The sequence below is a fragment of the Acanthaster planci genome, linkage group LG03 (assembly GCF_054643075.1).
Source record: "Acanthaster planci isolate LZ-2023a linkage group LG03, COTS_SCS, whole genome shotgun sequence".
Lineage (NCBI taxonomy): Eukaryota > Metazoa > Echinodermata > Asteroidea > Valvatida > Acanthasteridae > Acanthaster > Acanthaster planci.
In genome coordinates, this window is record NC_141779.1 from 24,430,238 (window position 1) to 24,451,479 (window position 21,242).

The 21,242-nt window shown below is 40.5% G+C and overlaps 2 protein-coding genes across 2 annotated transcripts; one reads left to right on the plus strand and one right to left on the minus strand.

Moving 5' to 3' along the window:
• Positions 1-2: 2 nt before the first annotated feature.
• LOC110973122 (uncharacterized) lies at positions 3-7,244 on the minus strand. Its single transcript, XM_022223664.2, has 4 exons — positions 6,896-7,244; positions 5,729-5,956; positions 3,100-5,328; positions 3-2,691 (listed from the first exon to the last, which is right to left on the minus strand). Exons 1-4 carry the CDS (start codon positions 6,957-6,959, stop codon positions 2,102-2,104), a joined length of 3,111 nt encoding a protein of 1,036 aa, XP_022079356.2. The 5' UTR covers positions 6,960-7,244; the 3' UTR covers positions 3-2,101.
• Positions 7,245-8,313: 1,069 nt separating this feature from the next.
• Positions 8,314-21,190, plus strand: gorasp2 (golgi reassembly stacking protein 2). The gene is made up of 8 exons (XM_022254495.2): positions 8,314-8,566; positions 11,624-11,704; positions 12,622-12,825; positions 14,250-14,336; positions 14,746-14,876; positions 15,423-15,582; positions 17,276-17,429; positions 18,491-21,190. The coding sequence occupies exons 1-8, from the start codon at positions 8,504-8,506 to the stop codon at positions 18,754-18,756; spliced, it is 1,146 nt and encodes a 381-aa protein (XP_022110187.2). The 5' UTR covers positions 8,314-8,503; the 3' UTR covers positions 18,757-21,190.
• Positions 21,191-21,242: the final 52 nt, after the last annotated feature.

The window sequence follows — 21,242 nt, forward strand, 5'->3', positions numbered from 1 at the left end:
TGTAGTTGGCAAGATATATGTCGAGTGGAAAGTCGTACAACGACGCCCGTTTATTAGCACGGTCAACCAATGCTGCATTTCAAGCAAGTTCAACGCACAGTTGGCGTTTAAGCCAATCGACACTCATGACCATGTGGGTTCAAAGTCATCGACTGAACTTTACAGGAAGGCCTACCCTTACGCATTTCAACGAAATTCGACATGTGGGGTGTAAACCTGTAACACATTGCTCCAAATATGTCTACCTTTGCAATAATGATTATCTGAGCATTGTATCCCAAAATTAAGAATTTGTATTTCGACCGATTATATCACAGCTGTAATGACAACATAATTTAAAACCAAACCGTCAAATCTGCTTAATATTCAAAACTAGTACATCCATCAACCATTCTACCTTTATAAAATGATACTTCTATCTCTCGTAAGTGTCCATGTTTGCATTATTTATGAATGATTCTAAAATATTTGCTATATATATGTATTATTAAAGTATTGTTATTTGACATATTTATGAAAATACTACAAACATGTTTTGAACAATACACACAGAAAAAGGTAGTAAAAGATAATTAACTTTGAGCTGCACATAATTGGAATCGCTACTTTTAATTTTTTAATGTATAATTGCATATGCACGTTAACTGCGCGTATAAACGGTAACTGAATACGTGTATTATTTATTGAGAAAAATACATATATTACGAACGATATAATGTATATTGAAGTATAAACAGTTAAAATGTCCATAGTCTCATTTCATTGTCAATTTCTATATACATGTAGTCAAATATTCTAACAAGGTGCTGGGACGTTACGAATATACTTGTTGAAACATGATCGTCAATATTGGAAGACAAACAATAAAACATTCCTTGTTTTATGCAGGATGTTGTACGAACACCACTTTTGTCGTCGAGGTTTAACTGTATACCTCATCTCCTGAACAACAAGTGGGAATACAGTATATCCCTCCTATGGGGATCCACGCCATAGTAAATACAGTAATGTCTCGTGCGTAGTATTTGATTTGATGGAATCTTTGACATCAAATCACCGCAAAAGGCTCTATAAATATGTAGAATGATGACATCGTTAGTAGTGTAAGGCCGTGTCCGAAACCGGCTTCCAGAGCTACGGCTAGGTCTATTGTCTACGCGTCTCCACGTACTTTCAATGGAGTGAAGACCTAGACCTAGCTCTAGACAACGGATTTGGAAGCAGCCTAAATATAACTTGCAAATATATGTACACGATATACATATACATGTATTATGGTAATCTTGCTTTTACGTCAATGCAAATTAGACAACGATGAATTTTTGTTGATTACTCATTGTGAATATTAAAACATGTATGTTTTAAATCTTATTGCGTAGGATACGGTAAAAAAAAAATTAAGAACGAACTTCCTTGTTTAACAAAACTGTGTAAGTTGTGCAATGAAAATGTTCTATCAGGAAAATTAAATCTAGAGTATTACTCTATGTTATTCTAGGTACTTTGATCCTTGCTTGCTGTCCTCATTCAATCTCTCGACATCGGGGGCCATATATTATATATATATATTTTATATCGAGCATTAAGGGTACATGTACATGTGTACAGTCGAACTTCGTTAAGACGAGCACTGTTAATACAAGATTCTGCTTAGAACAAGGAAATTTTGGGGTCCCGATCCTTTGTTTTCATTGTTTTTATTCCTCATAATACAAGGTTCCTATTATAATAAGGTGATTATCCAAGTCCAAACAACCTCTTATTAATGAGGCAGTTCGACTGTACTATTTTCTGGAGTCGGACTTCCTGCCTAAGGAGTACAAAAAAAGGGAAAATGATTTTTTTTATTTTGTATTATAGTCATTATTGATATATATCAAAAGCATATGTACATAGTCATGAAAATGTTGGGAAATGGATGGCCTCTTCATCAAACTCCAATCTTGACATGTTTATTAAAAGTCCACTTCAGTATTTGCACGAAAAACATAAACACCAATAGCTAAGTTACATTCGTTTTACTGAAACTTTGAGAACATGAAACCACAGTGGTACAATGTGTTGCATTACATGTGTTTTAAAAAGGCATGTACATATGTAATTACACGTCTGAGAAATGAAAACCTAACGGTCTGGCGCTGAATGCGGGCACAAATCCAAACCTCTCCGTCCGAGGTACATATACCCACATCCAGTCCATCTCATGCTGCTGGTCCGAGTTCACCACCACGATTTCTCCTTCCACCACGCTCACTTCGTCCTCATCTTGTTCTGTATAATCACTCACCACTACATACGTTTCAATCAGAACAGCGTTTGTCCCGCTCCTAATGTTGGTGTTAAACTTGCGATTAGGCACACCAGCATGACTTCTTCCACATTTCCTGATCTTCGATTGGCTTGAAGAATGATGATGCAGACTACGGGCTTCTGCGCAACTTACTTGGTCACTCCATTCTACTGAAGAAATGTCACCTGATTGGCTCATTGCTTGGCAAGGTGAAAGGATTTGATTGGCTGGAACAAATGTGGCAAGTTTTTGTTGAGGGACGTTTTTGGATTGGGAATTTCCAACTTGACAATTCAGCTCTGTTTTCTCAAGGATCGTGTCGACGGATTCATCAACTTCTACAGTGGACATATCTGAGTTGTTATCACTGGCTTTTCGATGAAAATCTGAGGTCGGTTTTTCTGTAGAAAAATACGAAAGAATAAGAAATTAAATCTGTTATGCTTGTTCAATATTTAAGAACGAATCGTGCAAGACTACTGGTAATAGTTAGAATTGATACTACCTCGTTGTCATATCCACAGTTCCAATTTAACAGGAAGCAATTTGCACACTAGATTTTTGGTAGATCTTTTAAAATGCACTCACTTCGCCTAATCTCAGGTTTTGTCTGCCTTCTAAATCGTGCAGTTGTTGGATCAATAAGTTGTCAGATATTGCCAAAAGTCGGATTACATGTAAAGCCGAGACGTACAGGGAAACCACCTTGGAGTTTACAGACTTATTTAGAAGACCTCAACAACCTGAAGCTAAGCTTTGGATTAATTTAAACATTCAGTGTCACAAAACGATTCAGTCTATTTTCTTACGTTGAAGGAAGTTTTTCGGCACAAAACCCTCTTCCTTGGCACCAGCGCGTTTCTCTACAAATAGCAAATCAGGATCGTCCTTGTTTAGCACCGTGACGACGTCACTAACTTTGACTGTGACGTCATCTTCATGCCTCGCCTCACAGTCGTACACAGCTACAGCGTCGCCAAGGGCGTCCTTGACGGAATTGGTTTCACGCCTTTCGTTGCTTTTCTCCTGAGCGATTTTGTTTGAGTCCAGCGATACTTTCATAGCGGCAACGACTTCTATGATATCCTCCCTGGATGCTTCCACAGCCGAAACGCGATGGCCGTGCCCATTTCTGTTGCCAGGGGGTCTGCGTCTCACCTTCCGCCGCTGTTGTTGAGTGAGAGGAGTCTGCAGTGCGCGGACATTTGTTGCCGATCTTGTGGTGGACTTAGAAGACGTCATGTTGCCTTCGTTCGACTTACTCGGTGCAGTAAAAGACGCGGATTTCAACATTTTTGGCGGTAGCACGAGCGAAGCATCTACCTCATTTGGATTTGGACTGACCGCCATCTTGGTTGTGCTTACAATACGAGCTTCCTTAACGGAGTTGTCGGCAAATGTTGGTTTGTGGATGAGACGCTTCGGCGGTTGAGGATCATCAGTCTCTGCATTCACCATGTGATCACCAATTGCATTTTCTTCTTCAGAAATTGGCTGAAGTTGTGTGGCTTGTTGATCCATTTCTTTTAAATTTGTGGCTACCAAAAGTGGTCGCTGTATATGACCCGAGGAGTCGGCTTGGTATTGGGCCTGCTCCGGGTTTTCTTGGTGATATGAGTCACAAATAAAAGCTGAGTCGATATTTGGGTTCACTACTTTTGTAAGTTCACTTAGTTCAACGACGTCTGTATCGGAGTTTAAAATATCGTGCATACTCTGGCAACTGCTGCGGAAAAGGCTGTCGATATTTTCTTCCTTGAGGCTTATGGGTCGAGAGGAGTCCTCTGTTACTTCTGTTGATCTACGAGGAAAAGATTTGTTGGTTTCGGTGAGATCCTTGGAGTAAGCCGACTTGGACCGCTGAGGTGTCGGCCTCAGCTTCCCCGCTGGCAGTTTCCCTGAACCCTGAGGGGGCTCCAGTATCTTTCTTGCGCCTTTATTACGGTGGTTCTCGTCCCGCATTACTGGTCGTTGTACGATCTCCATCCGCATGCATATAGATGCCTGCGGCTGGCTGACGTTGGTGACCTCGCTAAGGGGTGACCTGTCCCCGTTTTGGCGCCATTTTCTGGCCATTGAAGATTCAAGCCGCAACTTCATTGCACATGGATCCAGTGCGCGCTCCGACGTTGCCCGCATGTACAAAGGCTTGGATCGAACCAGACTTCCCACTTGAGTAGTGCCCTTTGGGTCAACTGCCCCATTACTTTCGTCAAGAGTTTTTTTATTTGACTTCAAGGACGTCTTTGTCCTAGCGTTGCTAAGGTTACTGTTCAGCTGCTTTGGTCGAAGAAGCGACTCTCTTTTCTTTAAACGTCTGCGCAGGCTCTCCGTACTGGGTGACTTTCTTACTGTCTTTGCAGGTCTGAGTTTCGATGGTGGATTAAAAGGTACATTTTCCTGAATGGGTTTTTGTTGGAAAGCCAATTTATCTGTTGACATCGAAGTTTTTGTCTTCTTTGGCGAGTACGTGGAACGGTCTCCTACACCACCGCGTGGAAACTTTCCTGTCTGATGGCTTTCACAAGGATTCTGAATTTGAAAAACACCATCACTCGAGTCTTCACTGTAAGTTCTCTTTGCACGACTAGAATTGACCTTTGACCCATTCTCTAGTCCTGTCGTGACAATAGCTGTGTTGTTATTCTCATCTTGAGTGTCGATCTCAGACGGGGAGATACTCAAGCTTCCAAGACTGATCGCATCGATCATATCGAAATCGACCTCGTCCAGCCGTGGTAGGCAACGCCGCTGTCGGACCCAGTTAGGCAAGTTATAAGGCGCCCTCTTGGCCTTGCTTGACGAGGAAGGAAGGGAGGAATTCGACAGGAGTGGGGTTCGTTGTTCAAAATGTGCGCCTTCGTTTGTCATCTCATCAACCATCAGTTTGTCAAGACACTGATGCTGACATGACATAAATGTCTCCTCAAAAAAAGTAAAGGACTGGACAGTGGCGGGATTTTGAGCAAAATATTCTACGTCTGGAGCGTGTTGGCAACTTGAGGTGTTGCTTCCTGTTTTCTGAGGTTTACCAGAATCTGGGCAAAAATGACAATGTTAAAATATTACATTCCATCTTTAAAATTGACATTGACAAAATAGAACCGTTCGTTTAAATGGATAACATAGATTTAAAGGAACAGATTATTCGAATCTCCGTAGGTTTACATAAATGATTACATGTAATAAATAATTACACATATAATGTGGAAGTCGTTTCTTCTGTTTAAGCTGTGGTTGTCGAAATAAAACCGTTGAAAAATTAAAAGCTGACTTGCGCAAAATAGATATTGCCGTATAACTGTTTTTTTAAAAGTATGCATAATGATGGACGGAATTTGATAACTTGAGTTGGAGATCTAGAAAATGATTGGCAGAATTTGCGACTGTGCTGTTTTAATCTGACATTCTATGTACACGAACACATGTAGGGCCTACCTTCACCGATATAAATCCCACCGAATCTTTCCTCGCAATTTGCTCTACAGCGCTCTGAGGTGTCGTCTCGTTCCTCGTTTGGACGGACTGAATTAATTTCACCGTAGAGGGCGCTGAAACCCCCCTGTGACGCAATGGAGACGTCACTGTCTGCTCTCTCGAAGGCGACGGAGGTGCCCCGATTTCGGATGTTAGAACGAAGGCCTCTAGACCTTGAAGTGGCAAGGCCTGCGTGGAAAATGAAAAGGGGTATCTGTGGATGGGACTATAAGAAGGGACTGTAAAATCCTCTGATGATAAAGGACATAAATGGCTTTAGAAATCTCAATTAGTCAAGTCAGATTGATTTGTGTTCTCTGACTGACCGTCCCTGTAGTTTTGTATGAAATATCTGTAGGCTTACAGGTCTCGGTTCTTGAAAAACCACCCGTGACCCAAGCCGGCGAAAGCCCCAAAAGTCTAGACGGGCCCCACTTGCAATCCCATGCGCAAACCCTAGGCTGAAAAACGACGACTTGTTTTTAGTTCCCTCCTTTTAATTGAACTTTTCTGGACAAGATTTTGCTTTCTGCAGCATAATACTATAGGTCACCGTAGGGAATAATGACTGGCGTCCGTATATGGAACTCTTCCCCACCCCGTTGATAACGGAGCCCAACTCGACCAGTATAAAATATTATCGAAGCGAGCGTCTATTAATCATGTGTGTACGCCATGAAAGAATAGTAAATTGACTCCACCTAACCCAAACTTGTTAATTTTGGGAATAAATAACTTTATCTAGTATTTAGTATTTATTTAGTCGGGTCGATTTTTCAAAGGGATATCTTGTCTTATAATTGTTATATTCCTCTGTTCCAAACCGGTTTAAGACAGAAACATGCTTGACAAAACTGAGCTCCAATTCACCTCAATTTTCTGCGTCCCCTTTTGTAAATGATGGATCTGTCAGCGTTACATGATTTTAAAACGAGGACGTGCTCAATTTGTTATGTCAACATGTGGACTACAGGCATACCTGTACATGTGTACAATACATAAGAACGCGAACGCTGTAGGTACACAAGATCGAAGCATGGTTGGTGCAAACTGAAAATAAATGTACCTGTGCAAGCTTTGATCTTTCAAAACCATGTGTTCACCGTGTTCATAGTACCGTTTACGTACCTGTTCTTGTGAACCTCCTGAGCTTCAACTGTAGCAGACCCACGCTTGGGCAAAGGAATGACATGGTTGTGCCTACTTGATGTCAACCAATTTCTATTCCAAACTAAACAATGCCACCGAACCTGTTAAGTCTTCCTGATCGAGCCATAGGAAACTTGCTATGCGGGAACGTGCATGGATTGCATGATGCAGTGCCTATGAAGATGGTGAACTGCTGCACGGCTGGGGTTTGTTTTTAACAACCCGTTGACTTTCAAATTCAGCGCCTCCCTGTGTGGCCCGGGAGCGATTGGACCGAGTGCACTAGCGATCTCCAGGCTCAGTAAAGGTCACATTCCAGAGAAGCCAGGTTTTTATCGCTCAATACACAGCATGCCCGGCTCGCATTCAATTTGCTACCCCACCATGAAAAGAAAAGAGCCGGTTGTGTGTACACGTACATACAAATTGTACAAAACGCACGGTGCTTGTGTGGTGTTTACACAGCGAATTTGAAAAGATTTGATTTTGTATCGCATGACCGAATTCCCCGTAATCCCGTCTGAAACTTTATTGTGAACCATGAAAAGTGCAAATCGTATTCGGTAATTGGGCTGAAGTGGGTGACACCGTTGACATGACGGGCATAGCATGAAAGCCAGCCTGGGTGCCCTCTATTCAACCATGGAGGAAGGAGTTCCTCCATGATTCAACCCCGCAGCAGGCATTATTTTAAAACTCTCGTGTAGAAGAAGAACACTTCTCTGTACTCTAATTTTGGGTTGAGGTCGTCTGCCTTCAAAATACTATTACGAACAAGTTTTCACTTTCTTCAACTCTGTACCTTTCTAATGGTGAAGGAAAATGCCTCATCCGGTACCCACCGTGAGATGGCCTTACCTTTTTGAACCTAGCTGTAGGCCTATATGTTCGGCGGTCGGCCCAGCGAAACATAGGCCATAACCTTGAGGGTCTGCGCTCACTGGAAAGGAGGAAAATCGCTTTCTATAGATTGCCACCATTTTATTTTATAAGACCATCCCGCAAGGAAAAGTTTTGCTCAGTAGAAGACATTTCATTAGCACCCTTAAATTGGGCCATGTAAGTTAATTTTGAACTTACATGTACGTGTATTTTAATTAAAAAGGCAACATTATTTTCAACAATCAAGCACTATGGGCATTTCAGGGTGTAAAAAGGAATGCGCCTTCCAAAAGATTGAACTTTAAAAATTTAGAACATTGTATTTGTAATAAAGGCGGTGGCGCCCAGCGCAAAGGCGGCGCCCACCACTGAAAATTAAAATTGATACAAAACGTCGGAGTCCACCTTTAAACCAATCAATTCCGCATAAAGACCCAAGTGCCACGTAGGAAGCCATTTTGACCGAAAAATGGTTGGTGCCCGTGGATGACAACGATTTGTCAAAGGAGATACAGGTGGGAACCACCGAGCGAACTTCGTACACATACGGTACACATTTGGCAAGCAGTGTTATTGGCTCAAAAACCAAAATCAAGAGTTGTATTTTATCCTATCAAGACCACCTTTGCTGATTCTAGCCCGTTCTTCACCTTCTGGGTGTATTTGTTGTATACTCTTGTGTTTTATGTCGTGAATTATCTGAGAATGGGCGGTAAAGCAAGCGTCGAAGTGCCAGGTGGCGGTACGGAAGGTTACCATGTTTTGCGGGTAAGTACACGTAGACCTAGGCCTAAGCTACATGATGTAGACCCTTAACATGTGGGTGGAACGTCTTTCGAATGTTGCAGGGGAGAAAACGCAGGACAGCTCTTGTCAGCGCCACTAGCCACAGGTGCGCTATGCTCGTACAAAATAGTGGCAGATTTCCACTCTTCCTGGGCTAACAGTTTGTTGTTAATAACTTAAGCAGTTCAAAATTTTAGGCAGGGCACTTGCACTTACGACTTAGCATGCATATCAGTACATCATGTGATGTACATGTACTAGTCACTACTAGGCCTACGTACATGATGACATACTAACATATGCTGAACATAAGCCTACATTATTTTGTCAAGTTGTCAACTTGTTTCACTCATTTTGTGCATCATCACTCCCAAATTAGGCTAAATTGAAAAGTCATGATAATGTTCATTTCTTACACCGACACTGGTTTTAATCATTTTGTGATCAACACAGAGGAAATAAAAGACTTGCTTGTGATCACGATCTTTAGCCATTTCTTGAGGCTGTAGAGAGGCACATCAGTGAGTTCAGTGGCCGTAAGGCGATTTTGGAAATTCTTGTACTCACGCTCATTTTCCTCAGTAGGGCTACGCAGAAAACGCCTGTACAGTCTATTTTTTAAATTACAAGAGTCAATAATAGACTGATTGATCCACGGTTGACTGTTATTGGGAGAGCCAGTGAATTTGACAGTAAGAGGAAAGTGTTTGTTGTAGTAGGAAGAGAAGATACGAAAAAACGAATCGTATGCCGCATCGACGTCGTTACACTGGTAGACGTCACCCCAATCAGCACCTGCGAGGTCTACATTAAATGAACTTAAAGACGTTACATTTATATTCTTGATGAGAAAAGTATCGCTGGAATTTTCTGCCCTGGAAAAGCAGGACGACGTTATCTGAAAGAGAGGACAATGATCAGAAATATCTGAGTATAGAATACCAGATAAAATATTAGTGTCAGCATTCGTAAGTATGTTGTCAATTAGTGTAGACGTGGAAGGAGTAATACGAGTAGGCTTATTAATTAAAGGATAAAGGCCATATGAAAACACGGTGTTGATGAAATCTTCAGTGGGTTGATGCTCAGAGCACTTAAGCAGATTGAGGTTGAAGTCACCCATTACATAACACAGCTTTCTTTCCTTAGTTATGGTATTTAAACAGAAATCGAAGGAGCGGTTGAAGTTATCTAGTGAAGAACCAGGAGCCCTGTAGACATTTCCGACAATGGCATTACAAGCATGGTCCCTCTGAATTTCAATGAAGACTGATTCAAAGTCTTCGTGAGAGAATGTGAGGTCCTCACGTACAATGAAGGACAGTGAATTGTGAATGAACAATGCAACCCCTCCGCCAGGTTTTTGAGAACGAGATGAATGAACCAAGTGGTAATTATCCAGGTGAATGTAAGACGGAGGGGATTCTTTGAACCATGTCTCGGTGAATCCTAGAACTAAATTTGCTAAATTTCCAATGTTGACCTCTGGATGACACAACCAAGAGCAGTTATTTTCACTTTTTGACATTTACTTATAAAGTGGCAGGACTGATAACTAGAAACTGTTTGTCTGATACAACCAAGAGCAGTTATTTTCACTTTGTGACATTTACTTATAAACTGGCAGGACTGATAACTAGAAACTGTTTTTCTGATTGTTTTTTCTCATCAATTGCCTCTGTGTGCATGTGTGTCTGTGTTTTTTTAAGGGTTAAGTTTCTAAAAATCTTTTGTCATTCTTACATTGTGATGAATTCTGAATTATAACAAATAACAATTGTTTAAGATTTTTACAAATTTTTTAATAAAATAAGTGCAGTTCCATGAATTCTAATGAAAATGCAAATACTAATGTTTTCTCAAGTCAGGTGGCATTAGATAAGCAGATTGATAGATCATAGTGGTTCCTGTTTTCTGAATGCTTCAAAAATAACAATTAAGAATATTAAAGAAAAGACCAAGGTTCATAAACTGCTGTGTAGCTTCGTGACCTTTCTGTATGCAGAGTAGCGTACCAGCAGTGACGGATGTATTCATAGACCAAAGGTAACTGTGTCACTTTACGGTAGCGTATTGTGAGCACAGGCTGTTATTTGCCTTCAAACCAAGTAAGGTGATTTGTTTCGTCTGAATCATCAGCATTCTATAGGCAAGGTTTGGTATCAGCTCTATCCATTTGACTTATAAAGTTCTAAATTGACTTACTGTTGGGCCTGCGCTGAACTTTAGCATGTGTGATAACAGAGGTCACTGATCATGCCAAGCAGTGCAGGTGAACAGGGATCACATTATTCATCGAGATATTGAAAAGGTTATCTTCAAAATGAAAATTATAGGCTTCGCGGTACTTTACTTAAGTTTTATATGGATGAGATTTTACATTTTGAATAATTAATGTTTTTCATGCAACTTTTATGTACACCATGCCACAAATAAATTATGAAATCATAAAAAGAGATGCTTTTGTTCTATCACTTTCTGATTCCATAAGAAACTTTTTATTTCAGAGGTTTTCCTCAACGCTTGATATAACTTTGTAGGTACATGTACATGTAATTGAACTTTCCTTTACCTCTTGTAGCTCTGAGGAATCCTTGATTTTATTACCAGAATGTACATGTAAATACATCTACATTTAGATTTGTAAAATTTCTTTCTGATGTGAGATTTTGTCAAAACAGAATCGAAATTCATTTCATTATAAAAGAGAACCAAATCCATCCTCGGAAATAGTTGTTTGCAGTACGCACTCCTGCCTCTGACTTGAACCAGCCAGCCAACATCGGCAAGCTCGGGGTTTGAGTGGTTAAGACAGTAAGCAGGAAGTCATGGGTTCCAGTCCCACCCAAGTATGCTTGTGGTTTTACACAATTTTCGGGGGAGACACTGAGTATACAGTGTTACAATACACTTTGGTCAGGGTGCAAAACCCGATATTAAAATAACATCTCCCTGACGCAAATCCATCCTTAGAAATAACCAAGGTGATGTTGTATTTTCAGGGTTTTGATGAGAAGCTTTCTATTTCTTCTTTCTCAGGTGCAAGAGAATTCACCAGGCCACAAAGCAGGCCTAGAGGCCTTCTTTGATTTCGTCATCGGGATTGGAAATACCAGACTGGTAGGTATATGTACAGGCTCTTGTCTTGATAGAACCTGTTGTGATTTGATAGTTAGAGAATAGATGTTTGTGAACTTTTTCTGTGTGGTTGTCCCATTGATTAACTTTTACCGTACACATAAATAGGGCTGTGCTGAATATCTGAATAACCGAATATTTGATCAATTATCAAATAGTCGAATAACATTTTTCAAATTTGAATATTTGAATGCAAAATTCATGAAAAGGAAAAGAAAATTTCTTTTGTTTTTAAATAAGAAAAATTACATATGGAGGCGTGTTTCAAGCAGATTCAAATGAAATTGACAGAAATCTTACAATGATGCAAAAAGTAAATTATTCATTAAACTATTTAAAAGGAATAGAAATTTACAACAGGGCAAGAAGTAGTGTTCATCTCTTAAATCTTGCTAAATCGTGGCTGGAGATACTCCTAGATGTGAGAAGCTATTATATTGATCATAATGTACAATAGTGTGCATTATTGCAACTGATTTGTAAACAGTTTGTTCATCAACAATCTGCCGGTCGGTATGAATCATTCAAATTGACTCAGCCCTACATATAACGTTAGCACTGTCCACATGCAAAGGCTCTTTGTTTTGAATGTGAAAGATTCATTTCATAAACTGTTCTGTGAAGTACATGTACATCGGTACATAAAATGCTTTTGCCTGGGAGAAGATGATGTCACAGGCATTTTTCACTGGTGGTAATTGATTTGAGGCAAAGTCTCAGACATGTTTTCCTCATAATTCATATTCAAATCAAAAATGGTAAAAAATATGAATTGGGTTGGACTTAATTTTTAGCCTGAGATATGAAAAATTGCACGCCAACTTGACTCTCAAGGTCCCTAATTCAGGAATCACTATTTCAGAATAGTCGTCACTTTGTATCTTTTCTTTTCAACTTAGGACAAGGACGATGACACCTTAAAGAGGGTTCTCAAAGAGAATGAAGAGCGGCCTGTTAGAGTCCTTGTCTACAGCAGCAAGACGTTATCGGTCCGAGAGGTCTCACTGACCCCTAACAGAAGGTGGGGAGGTCAAGGTTTACTTGGGGTCAGTATCAGATTCTGCTCTTTTGAGGGGGCCAATGAGAACGTCTGGCATGTTTTGGTAAGTTGACTTGTTTTGGGGAGGAAAATTTCATAGTGGTTTTCATAGTGGGAGGATGGGATATATAGAAAGTAGAGTAGAACATTGGTAGACAGCAGTGAAAGAAAATACATGTACATAATTTGAATGGTACAGCGCCTGAAGAAATTCCTGCCATCTGATTGGGGGGTTATTGATCACATCTCACAAATTATTTGGCATTATTAACAATTGACTGTTAATTATAATCTGCTATGAAATTGGCCTCTGAAGTGGATACAATTTGATGGGTATTTGGGACCTTCCTGCTCTGTGCACAAGTAGGGAGGTTTGACAACCGGTCGCTTCCTGAATCTGCTTTACCATGCACAGGGTTTGGAAATTAACCTGAATTAATTCCCTAGCAGGGTAATTGTGCAAAAAGGTTTCACTGGGTTTATATTGAGAGCGTTCTCAGTCTCTGGTTATATGTAGGAAATGAGTATGGTTTCATTTGAAAAATGATTAACCAGGGGTTGAAGAAAAAAAAGACAAAAGTTTAGTTTAAAAAAATTAAAATCTTTTTTTTAGTATAAAATTTTGTTTGATAGCACAAGCACAGCCTGCTAATTTCAACTGCCAGTGGTCTTATTGAATGCTCAGAGTTAATTAAACTCAAGTTTGAGAGTACATGAAGTAGATTACATGAATAATCTCTCGGGTTACTGGACACAAAAATACCAATATATTCCAAGGTCGCACATGCTACAGACAATTAAATTCAAATCTTATTTCTACATGATGTAGTTATAATGTAAATATGAAAGAATGAGATATGTATGGCTATACATACAAGCATCATACGGCCAAAGTCTCACTCCAATTCTAGTTCATATCCCTACAGGCTGTAAAACATATGTTGTACCATGTACATGTACACAAAGACAGTGCTGTAATTTCATTTTCACTGTACATGTAGTGTTCAGTTGGAAGAATATGTTGAACAAGTGTTAGAAATAGATTTTTCTAAATAGGAAAGTTTTGTGAAATATTACACAGTGTACTTCATTTCAAATGAACAGCCCAGTTGTTATGAGAGCATAATAGGCCTGTGTGCTGATGACATGGGAGCCAAGTGATTCCAGTGCTCCATAGGAAAGTGTACATGTCAAGAAAGCATGACTACAGTATATCAATGCATAGGTCTATTACTGAGACAATACAAGTTAATTTTATATATTGTCCAAATTTTCCCTCATTATTCTTAACTTTCAAACACCCAGACTTAGTTTTTGCAGTATTTTAATTCCTCCTAGACTCTAGATCCCAACCACCATTACATATATTTTAAAAGGATGCTAATGTCCCTGCCACAAATATGCAAAAACACCTTGTTGATGACACAAAAGAGATGCAAGGATTTGACAGGTTTGATGTGGGTTTTGTTTGACTTCATAATGCTTCAGGATGTACAGCCAACTTCCCCAGCTGCCTTGGCTGGGTTTAGATCCAACACGGACTACATCATTGGGGCTGACACCATCTTACATGAGGTATGGACATAATTTGATGGATTTGAGACCTTCCATGCAAATGAAATACAAAACTCAACTTGTGAGATTTTGATATCATATGCAATTGAATTGCATGAAGAGCTCTACGTAGCACTGGTGGTGACGTTTCATCACATGACTTCAGAAGTTACCTTTAGACCTCTTTACTCATATCACAGTGTTGGGTAAGGTTTCATTGTATGGCTTCAAAAAGTTATCTGAAGAACTCTTAAGCATTATCATTGGTAGTGTTTATCAAGTGACATTAAAAAGTGGCTGAAATCATGCCTTTTAGTATGACATCTGTAGTTAAAATAAGAATTTGGAACAAAAAATTAAACCTGTAAGCACATGTTACGGTAAACTGGGTTTGTAAATAGAGCACAATTTCCGTGTTCTTGTGTTTCAGTCAGAAGATCTGTTTTCACTTATTGAGTCACATGAGAATCGACCCCTGAAGCTGTATGTGTACAATGTGGAGACGGATGGATGTAGGGAAATCACAATCACTCCCAACCGTACCTGGGGTGGTGAAGGCATGTAAGTAGGAACAGTCACTTCCAAACTGCCCCAGTTGTCTCTATAGAGTCTCTATACAGATGTGAAACCTACAGATAAATTATTTCATTGTTTCTAACAGTATTTCCAGTTCAAACCCTAAATTCTTTCTAGCTGTCATGTTTGTTCTTGATTTTTTAAAGTCATTTTGTTGACAAGTGAAAAAAGTGGAATTTTTTTTTTTTTACCTCCAAAGGGGTACTTCATCATCATGTTTGAATTGAATTTTGTATCAGTAACCACAGTCTTAGCGTTACCTTAGCCGCACTAGAAAAGAGTTGTTGGATGAATATGTTGACATTTATAAGTGTGTGTCAACTTGAATTTGATATACTGTTGCTTGAAAAAAAAGCTAGAGATTTTTATCAACATGTTGGTTGATACGCTTCATTAAAACAAAGTTACAGATGGGTAAAAGTCTCAATGAGGTTCAGTGAGCCACCTCCCAACAGGGGAGACCTTAATGGATGACATTGACAGGTCCCACAAGAAATCATTTGACTGATGTTCCTTCCTTCCCACCACTAGTCTAGGCTGTGGTATTGGGTACGGCTACCTCCATCGGATACCCACACGCTACTTCCCTGAAGGACGGAAGATGACCTTCTCTGCCCATCTCAATGCACCACTGGTTCCTCTGGAAAATGTAGATAACGTCAAAGTAACACCTGGAGATGGATTTGCTGAAGTGAGTGCTTCATTTTGTGGAAATTGTACAACTATTTTACAATTTCTTCATTTTAAACTCTAACTTTTGACTCAGCCAGTTCAATTGTTCATTAAGAAATATTCTAAATCCTGGTTTGTACTTACTGCAAGAATGATTATGAACCTGGTAGGGCACATCAAGCATTTAAGCTGTACATTTTCAGAAGCAGCTCACACTTCAGCTTTGGCGAATTGCTTAGCAGTTGTTCAGAATTTAAAATTTACTACTAGTTTACAATGGCAAGAAGTGCAAATTGACCTTCAAACACAACCATCCCAAATCCTTCAAAATCCAACTGAGTTTTGTACGATTGAAGAAGGGAGAGACCATCCATCATTACTTTTTGTGGGGCTTGCTGCTCCTTTGATGTTAAAGAAGAAAGAATTCACCTTTGGTTTTCAACACAGTGAAGGAATATGGACAGTTTCTAGCAATCCTACCAAGACAGGGTTAATCTGCCAAAATCTAGCACTGAAGTAACCTGGTGATGTGGACAAACCTGGGAGTCAAGACTGGGCCTGGGCAGTACGCTCTTGAAACAAATCACAAATCTGTCAAACCTTGGAGTGTGCTTGATAGATAGTGGATGGCCTATTGTTAAAAATGCTCAATTGGTTCATGTGTTTACAATTTATATGAACTTGCAGTTTGTACTTTGCTGAGTTCCAAGATACAAAAAAGGATGTGTAGTCAGGGTTTGTACACTTGATTCCTCATCTAAGGGTTAGGGGTTCTAATCCAGTGGCAGGAATTTGCCATGACTTTAGGGAAATCCAATAACCCCCCTCCCCCGTTTGCCTCTCTTAACCCAGGAGTATAAATCCACCTTTGAGGGCAGAGACGGTTATTGTAAATTAGCCAGATAGTGCCTGTGTACCTTTGTACACTCCAGAGAGCTGAGATGGTTAGAGGAATAATTCTGGGCCTGTTGAGGACTAAATCGTTATGTGTACGTTTAGCACCTTAACCACCGGTGTTGGAGGATATGAGTGCAGAAATATCTTCATTATTATTAAGCAGTGGTAAAACTACTTCGGATTGTGTTAACCACTTCCTGTTGGGGCAGTTATCAATGTTGATGATGCTGGGCCGGGATATTTATCATTTTTTTCTGTTTTCAAAATTCTAAAAAAATTCCTATCTTCATGTACTGGAAACTTACAAACACGTTAAGGACTGTCTGGTGTCCACTCTAGCCTGACAGACACAATCATTGACGCCTGAGTATTTCAGCCAGGCCAGCAGCCTTGTAAAAAGAGCCAGATTGTGCGGTGTTATATAACATTCTTTTGTTCACGAACCTGGCTCAGTGCACTGCTAACCTCTTTTCAATAGGGGCCAGATTAGCGTGCAGCGGTGCTGTGTGGCTCATCGCTGTGGTGGTGGAGCGCTTTTGTCCCCGGTGGTAATCTGTTCGTTCTCAATGCCCCAAACCATGGTATACTGTTTCAAAACAAGACTGGATTATCTCCACTTTTGAGAGTGAAGAAATGTCGGTAATTCCCAGCAGCCTGGCCGTTTGTTCCGAGTATGGTCTTTTGTTACAAGGCCCTGTTCCCTCTTTCCGAGTTTGGAGACCCCGGCCACGCATATAAAGCATACATGTCCAGATCTGGAATCCCTGGCAGGAAGTGGTTAACGTGGATTTTGTTTCCTTGTTTTGTTTCTTCAGGTTTCTCTTGCATCAACACCAGATAAAGGCATGAGTAAAATAGAGAAAGGCGTTGCTGGAGTGCGATTCTCTCCAGACCCCCCTGTTGAAATCCCCAATCCTGCTGATGCTGGGGCCCAACCCACTGTGCCTTCAACAGAGACAACTACACCAGGTGGGGAGTAGTCATTGTTCAGTTCAGGCTGCTTCATTCTCAGAATTTGTGGTGTCGTGCTAGATATTTGCCCTGGGAACTTCCAGAGTGAGTTTTAATTGACCTTCATCTGCAAGTTCAACATCTTTACTGTAGTTGTTATTACTTCACTATTTTATGGCTGTCTGGTATTAGACTGTGCCTTCTGAAAAAAAATAGTCAAAAGGCTCAAAGTGAGTTTTGGAGAGAGATAAGAAGGTAGCATGGTGTTTTAGAAAATTGGGGAAAAACCCGTGTTGTAGTCAAGACCACTTAAGACCTTCACAAGGCCACACAAGACCAACGCAAGACCAACACAAGACCTCCAGTGTGAATTGAAGTCACAAGCTGTTCAAATGAACTGCAACAAAAGTATTCCTTTGTCATTGTTCACCCTGTTACTTGTGACTGGTCTTGTGCATGATCTTGTGTCTGGTCTTGTGACTGGTCTTGTGCATGATCTTGTGTCTGGTCTTGTAATGGTCTTGTGTCTGGTCTTGTGTCTGGTCTTGTGTCTGGTCTTGTGACTGGTCTTGTGTCTGGTCTTGTGTCTGGTCTTGTGTCTGGTCTTGTGTCTGGTCTTGTGTCTGGTCTTGTGTCTGGTCTTGTGTCTGGTCTTGTGTCTGGTCTTGTGTCTGGTCTTGTGTCTGGTCTTGTGTCTGGTCTTGTGTCTGGTCTTGTGTCTGGTCTTGTGATGGTCTTGTGTCTGGTCTTGTGATGGTCTTGTGTCTGGTCTTGTGATGGTCTTGTGTCTGGTCTAGTGCATGGTCTTGTGCCTGGTCTTGTGCATGGTCTTGTGTCTGGTCTTGTGATGGTCTTGTGTCTGGTCTTGTGTCTGGTCTTGTGTCTGGTCTTGTGATGGTCTTGTGTCTGGTCTTGTGTCTGGTCTTGTGTCTGGTCTTGTGTCTGGTCTTGTGTCTGGTCTTGTGATGGTCTTGTGTCTGGTCTTGTGATGGTCTCGACTACAACACTGGAACAACACAAGTTCTGCGGAGGTTTTACAGTATTTCTTGAAATGACCTGTATCTCCATTTTTTTTCCAGTTTCCACAGATGTGTTACCCCCAGTCAGCCTAGCTAACATCCCTGGGCTGAGCAACCTCAACATTTCCCTGCCGCCTATGCCGGCCGTGGCGCCCGTCAACACGTCTGGGGCAGGTGACACCCCAGGGGCTAGCGGAGCAGCAGCCACCACCCTGCCACCCCCCGTCTCACTCCCTGGAGGCATCACGATACCTGGACCCACTCCCCTGCCCAACATTCCGGCTGGCATCAGCACAGCTCCACAGACCACCACAACATCCTCGTAAATTCTCTCTCCAAGGGAAAATTTGTCTCCTTTTCCCAAAATCAGTCAGTCAATCAGTCTCGATTCACCTTCATCCTTCGGCTTTTTTATAGGATGCATTCGGAATCCTGCAAAATTCTCCAACTGCCACCGTGCCATATTGGATACAGCTGCAAACTCATCCTTTACTTCTTTTGAATATTTCTCTTGGAAGTGTGCCCATTCATTCCCCAATCCTTTAAAATCCTGTGACAGTGACTACCAATATGTCAAGGCAGCATGAGTGGTTTGCCAGGGCAGCGTGAGTGGTTTGCTAGGGCAGCGTGAGTGGTTTGCCAGGGCAGCGTGAGTGGTTTGCAGTTCTGTGGATGATTTCCTGTGTGATCTAGTTCAACATATACATACATGTTCATAAGTATTGCAGCCAAGACCCCGTAAGACAATCACAAGACGTAAGCTCTTCAACTGAACTGCCACAAAGGAATTCCTTTGGCAGTGTTCACCCAGTTGCTTGTAATCGGTCGTGTCTGATCTTGTGACTGGTTTTGTGATGGTCTAAACCACAGCACTGATTTTCATGCATGGCTGAGCGTCACAATGAGGTCCAGCCCAAGACCTTGACAGTGCATCCCTCAAAATTGTGCCAAACAACCTAAACCTTAGGAAATGTTTTAGTTGAAGATGAAAGATTTGGGAAAGTGGGGTTAATTTTCAAAATGGCTTTAGATACCCCCCCGACTCCCAATTCAATACCTAGTTTTGCAGTATATGGGCGAATTTGGCTCTACAGCTTTGCCTCTGTGACATCACACAGAGGCCTAATGCAGCAGTTTTGGTAAAGAGCAAAGAATGTGCCAAAAGTATCGAGTTTTAAAGACTCTAAACCCAAATTGCCATGCAAGATTAAATGAGACGGGAAGTCATCAGTAGTCATCTTGAATTGAGACATTTTATCCTTTTAAAAAAACATATTGGCATGCTCGGCAGTAATTGGAATTCTAGAAATGCTTTGTGCACGCATTACCACTTTGTTTGCATAAATTCCTGTGCCAATCTCAGAAAGTTGATCTCGCAAATGTCCTCAAGGTGACTTCTTTTGACTGCCCAACAGAGTCAAATTCTGTGAGCATCTGCCTTCAGTTGTCTGTCGGACAAAAAAGCACTTGGGCATCTGTTTACATTGGCACCGCCTGTTACCTAGTTCCTTGCTAAATTGCACTGTGAGGTGACATACAAACGCACAGGCCCCAAACCATTGGGGCTGTTGGTATTGAAATGTATGTACATGTAGTCATAGCCATTCAAATAAGGAGAGGAAGAAATTGTTGATATTCTGTTGGGGAAAAGATGGCGAGTGTGTACTTTATTTCATGTTATTTTCAGCACTCTCATATTCTAATTTTTTCCTTGTTCAACCTGGTATAAAAGACAACAGAACAGCATTTTAAGCATTTGCAAGACAAGCAAGCCTTGAACATCATCATTATTTAGTATCTTAAAACGTATCTGTTGGAATTTCATTTTGTAGATTTTTTTTTTTACAGAAAGCTTCCCATGTGTCCTGAAGGACCTGGTTGTTGGGTTGAAATAATTCTGATGCTTTGAAATGTACTGCAGTGCTTTTGGACCTACATGTAAAATGAATGTATCGGAGCCAGAATAGGAATTTAGTTTCTAGGCTAAACAGAAAGTTTTGAATCTGATTTCCGAGGTAGTCGTTCTTGACTTCAAAGCTACTGATGTCGACTTAAAAAGATTTTTTTCTGAACATTGTTTAGGTTTTCATTGTAGGTAACAAAAAATTGTTTTTTAAGATGTCATTTTGAAGGCGTGCATACTAACTTACTCCCCTAAACCATTTTATAAACTTCAAGCACCAGTAAATTTATGTTCAGGTATTTATTGTAATTTTGATATCAAGGCAATCTTTGTTTTTTTCAGATGAAAGATTTTGAAGCACAGTTCCAAACTTCCAGGTCACAAAATTTAACAATGTCGGTGTTACACAAAAAGAAAACTTTCCAAGATATTTTCAAAGATGCATGTTATTGTCATAGTGGTGCTCAGTTGAGTTTAAACTACATACTAACATGTTTCCGGGCATATTGATGGAAGATTTGGCGAGTGAAATTGCCATTGAAAAACTAAATATTTGTTGATGATAAAATCTAAACTTGATTGTTGAACTTTATCAAGTACAAAGGAACCAAAACACCCACTCAAGTCTAAAACGTGATTTCATTTCCACTGCAAGAAACATCATTCATGTAGATGCTTACAAAGCAAGAGTCATAATTTAGTAAAAATGCTTAATAGACATTAAAAACCTGTCCAGGATTCTTTGTTGTGGAATGGAAGAATTGCTGGTTGAAAAGTCTCCTCAGTGATTGGAATTTACATGTACATGTATATAAATAAATTGATGCACTGAAGGAATTACGTATGCTGAAAATGAACTCATGCCAACCGTTTTGGTTAGAGTTGCTTCATTTCAATTCTTGATGTGAT

Excerpts from the sequence above, each read along its gene's own strand:
- LOC110973122 (XM_022223664.2), bottom strand. The coding sequence starts at position 6,959 with ATGTCATTCCTTTGCCCAAGCGTGGGTCTGCTACAGTTGAAGCTCAGG. Across the intron at positions 5,329-5,728 it reads TGGGATTTATATCGGTGAAG|ATTCTGGTAAACCTCAGAAA; the intron begins GTAGGCCCTACA and ends ATTTTTGCCCAG. Across the intron at positions 2,692-3,099 it reads GCCGAAAAACTTCCTTCAAC|AAAAACCGACCTCAGATTTT; the intron begins GTAAGAAAATAG and ends ATTTTTCTACAG.
- gorasp2 (XM_022254495.2), top strand. The coding sequence starts at position 8,504 with ATGGGCGGTAAAGCAAGCGTCGAAGTGCCAGGTGGCGGTACGGAAGGT. Across the intron at positions 14,877-15,422 it reads ACCTGGGGTGGTGAAGGCAT|TCTAGGCTGTGGTATTGGGT; the intron begins GTAAGTAGGAAC and ends TCCCACCACTAG. Across the intron at positions 15,583-17,275 it reads CTGGAGATGGATTTGCTGAA|GTTTCTCTTGCATCAACACC; the intron begins GTGAGTGCTTCA and ends TTGTTTCTTCAG.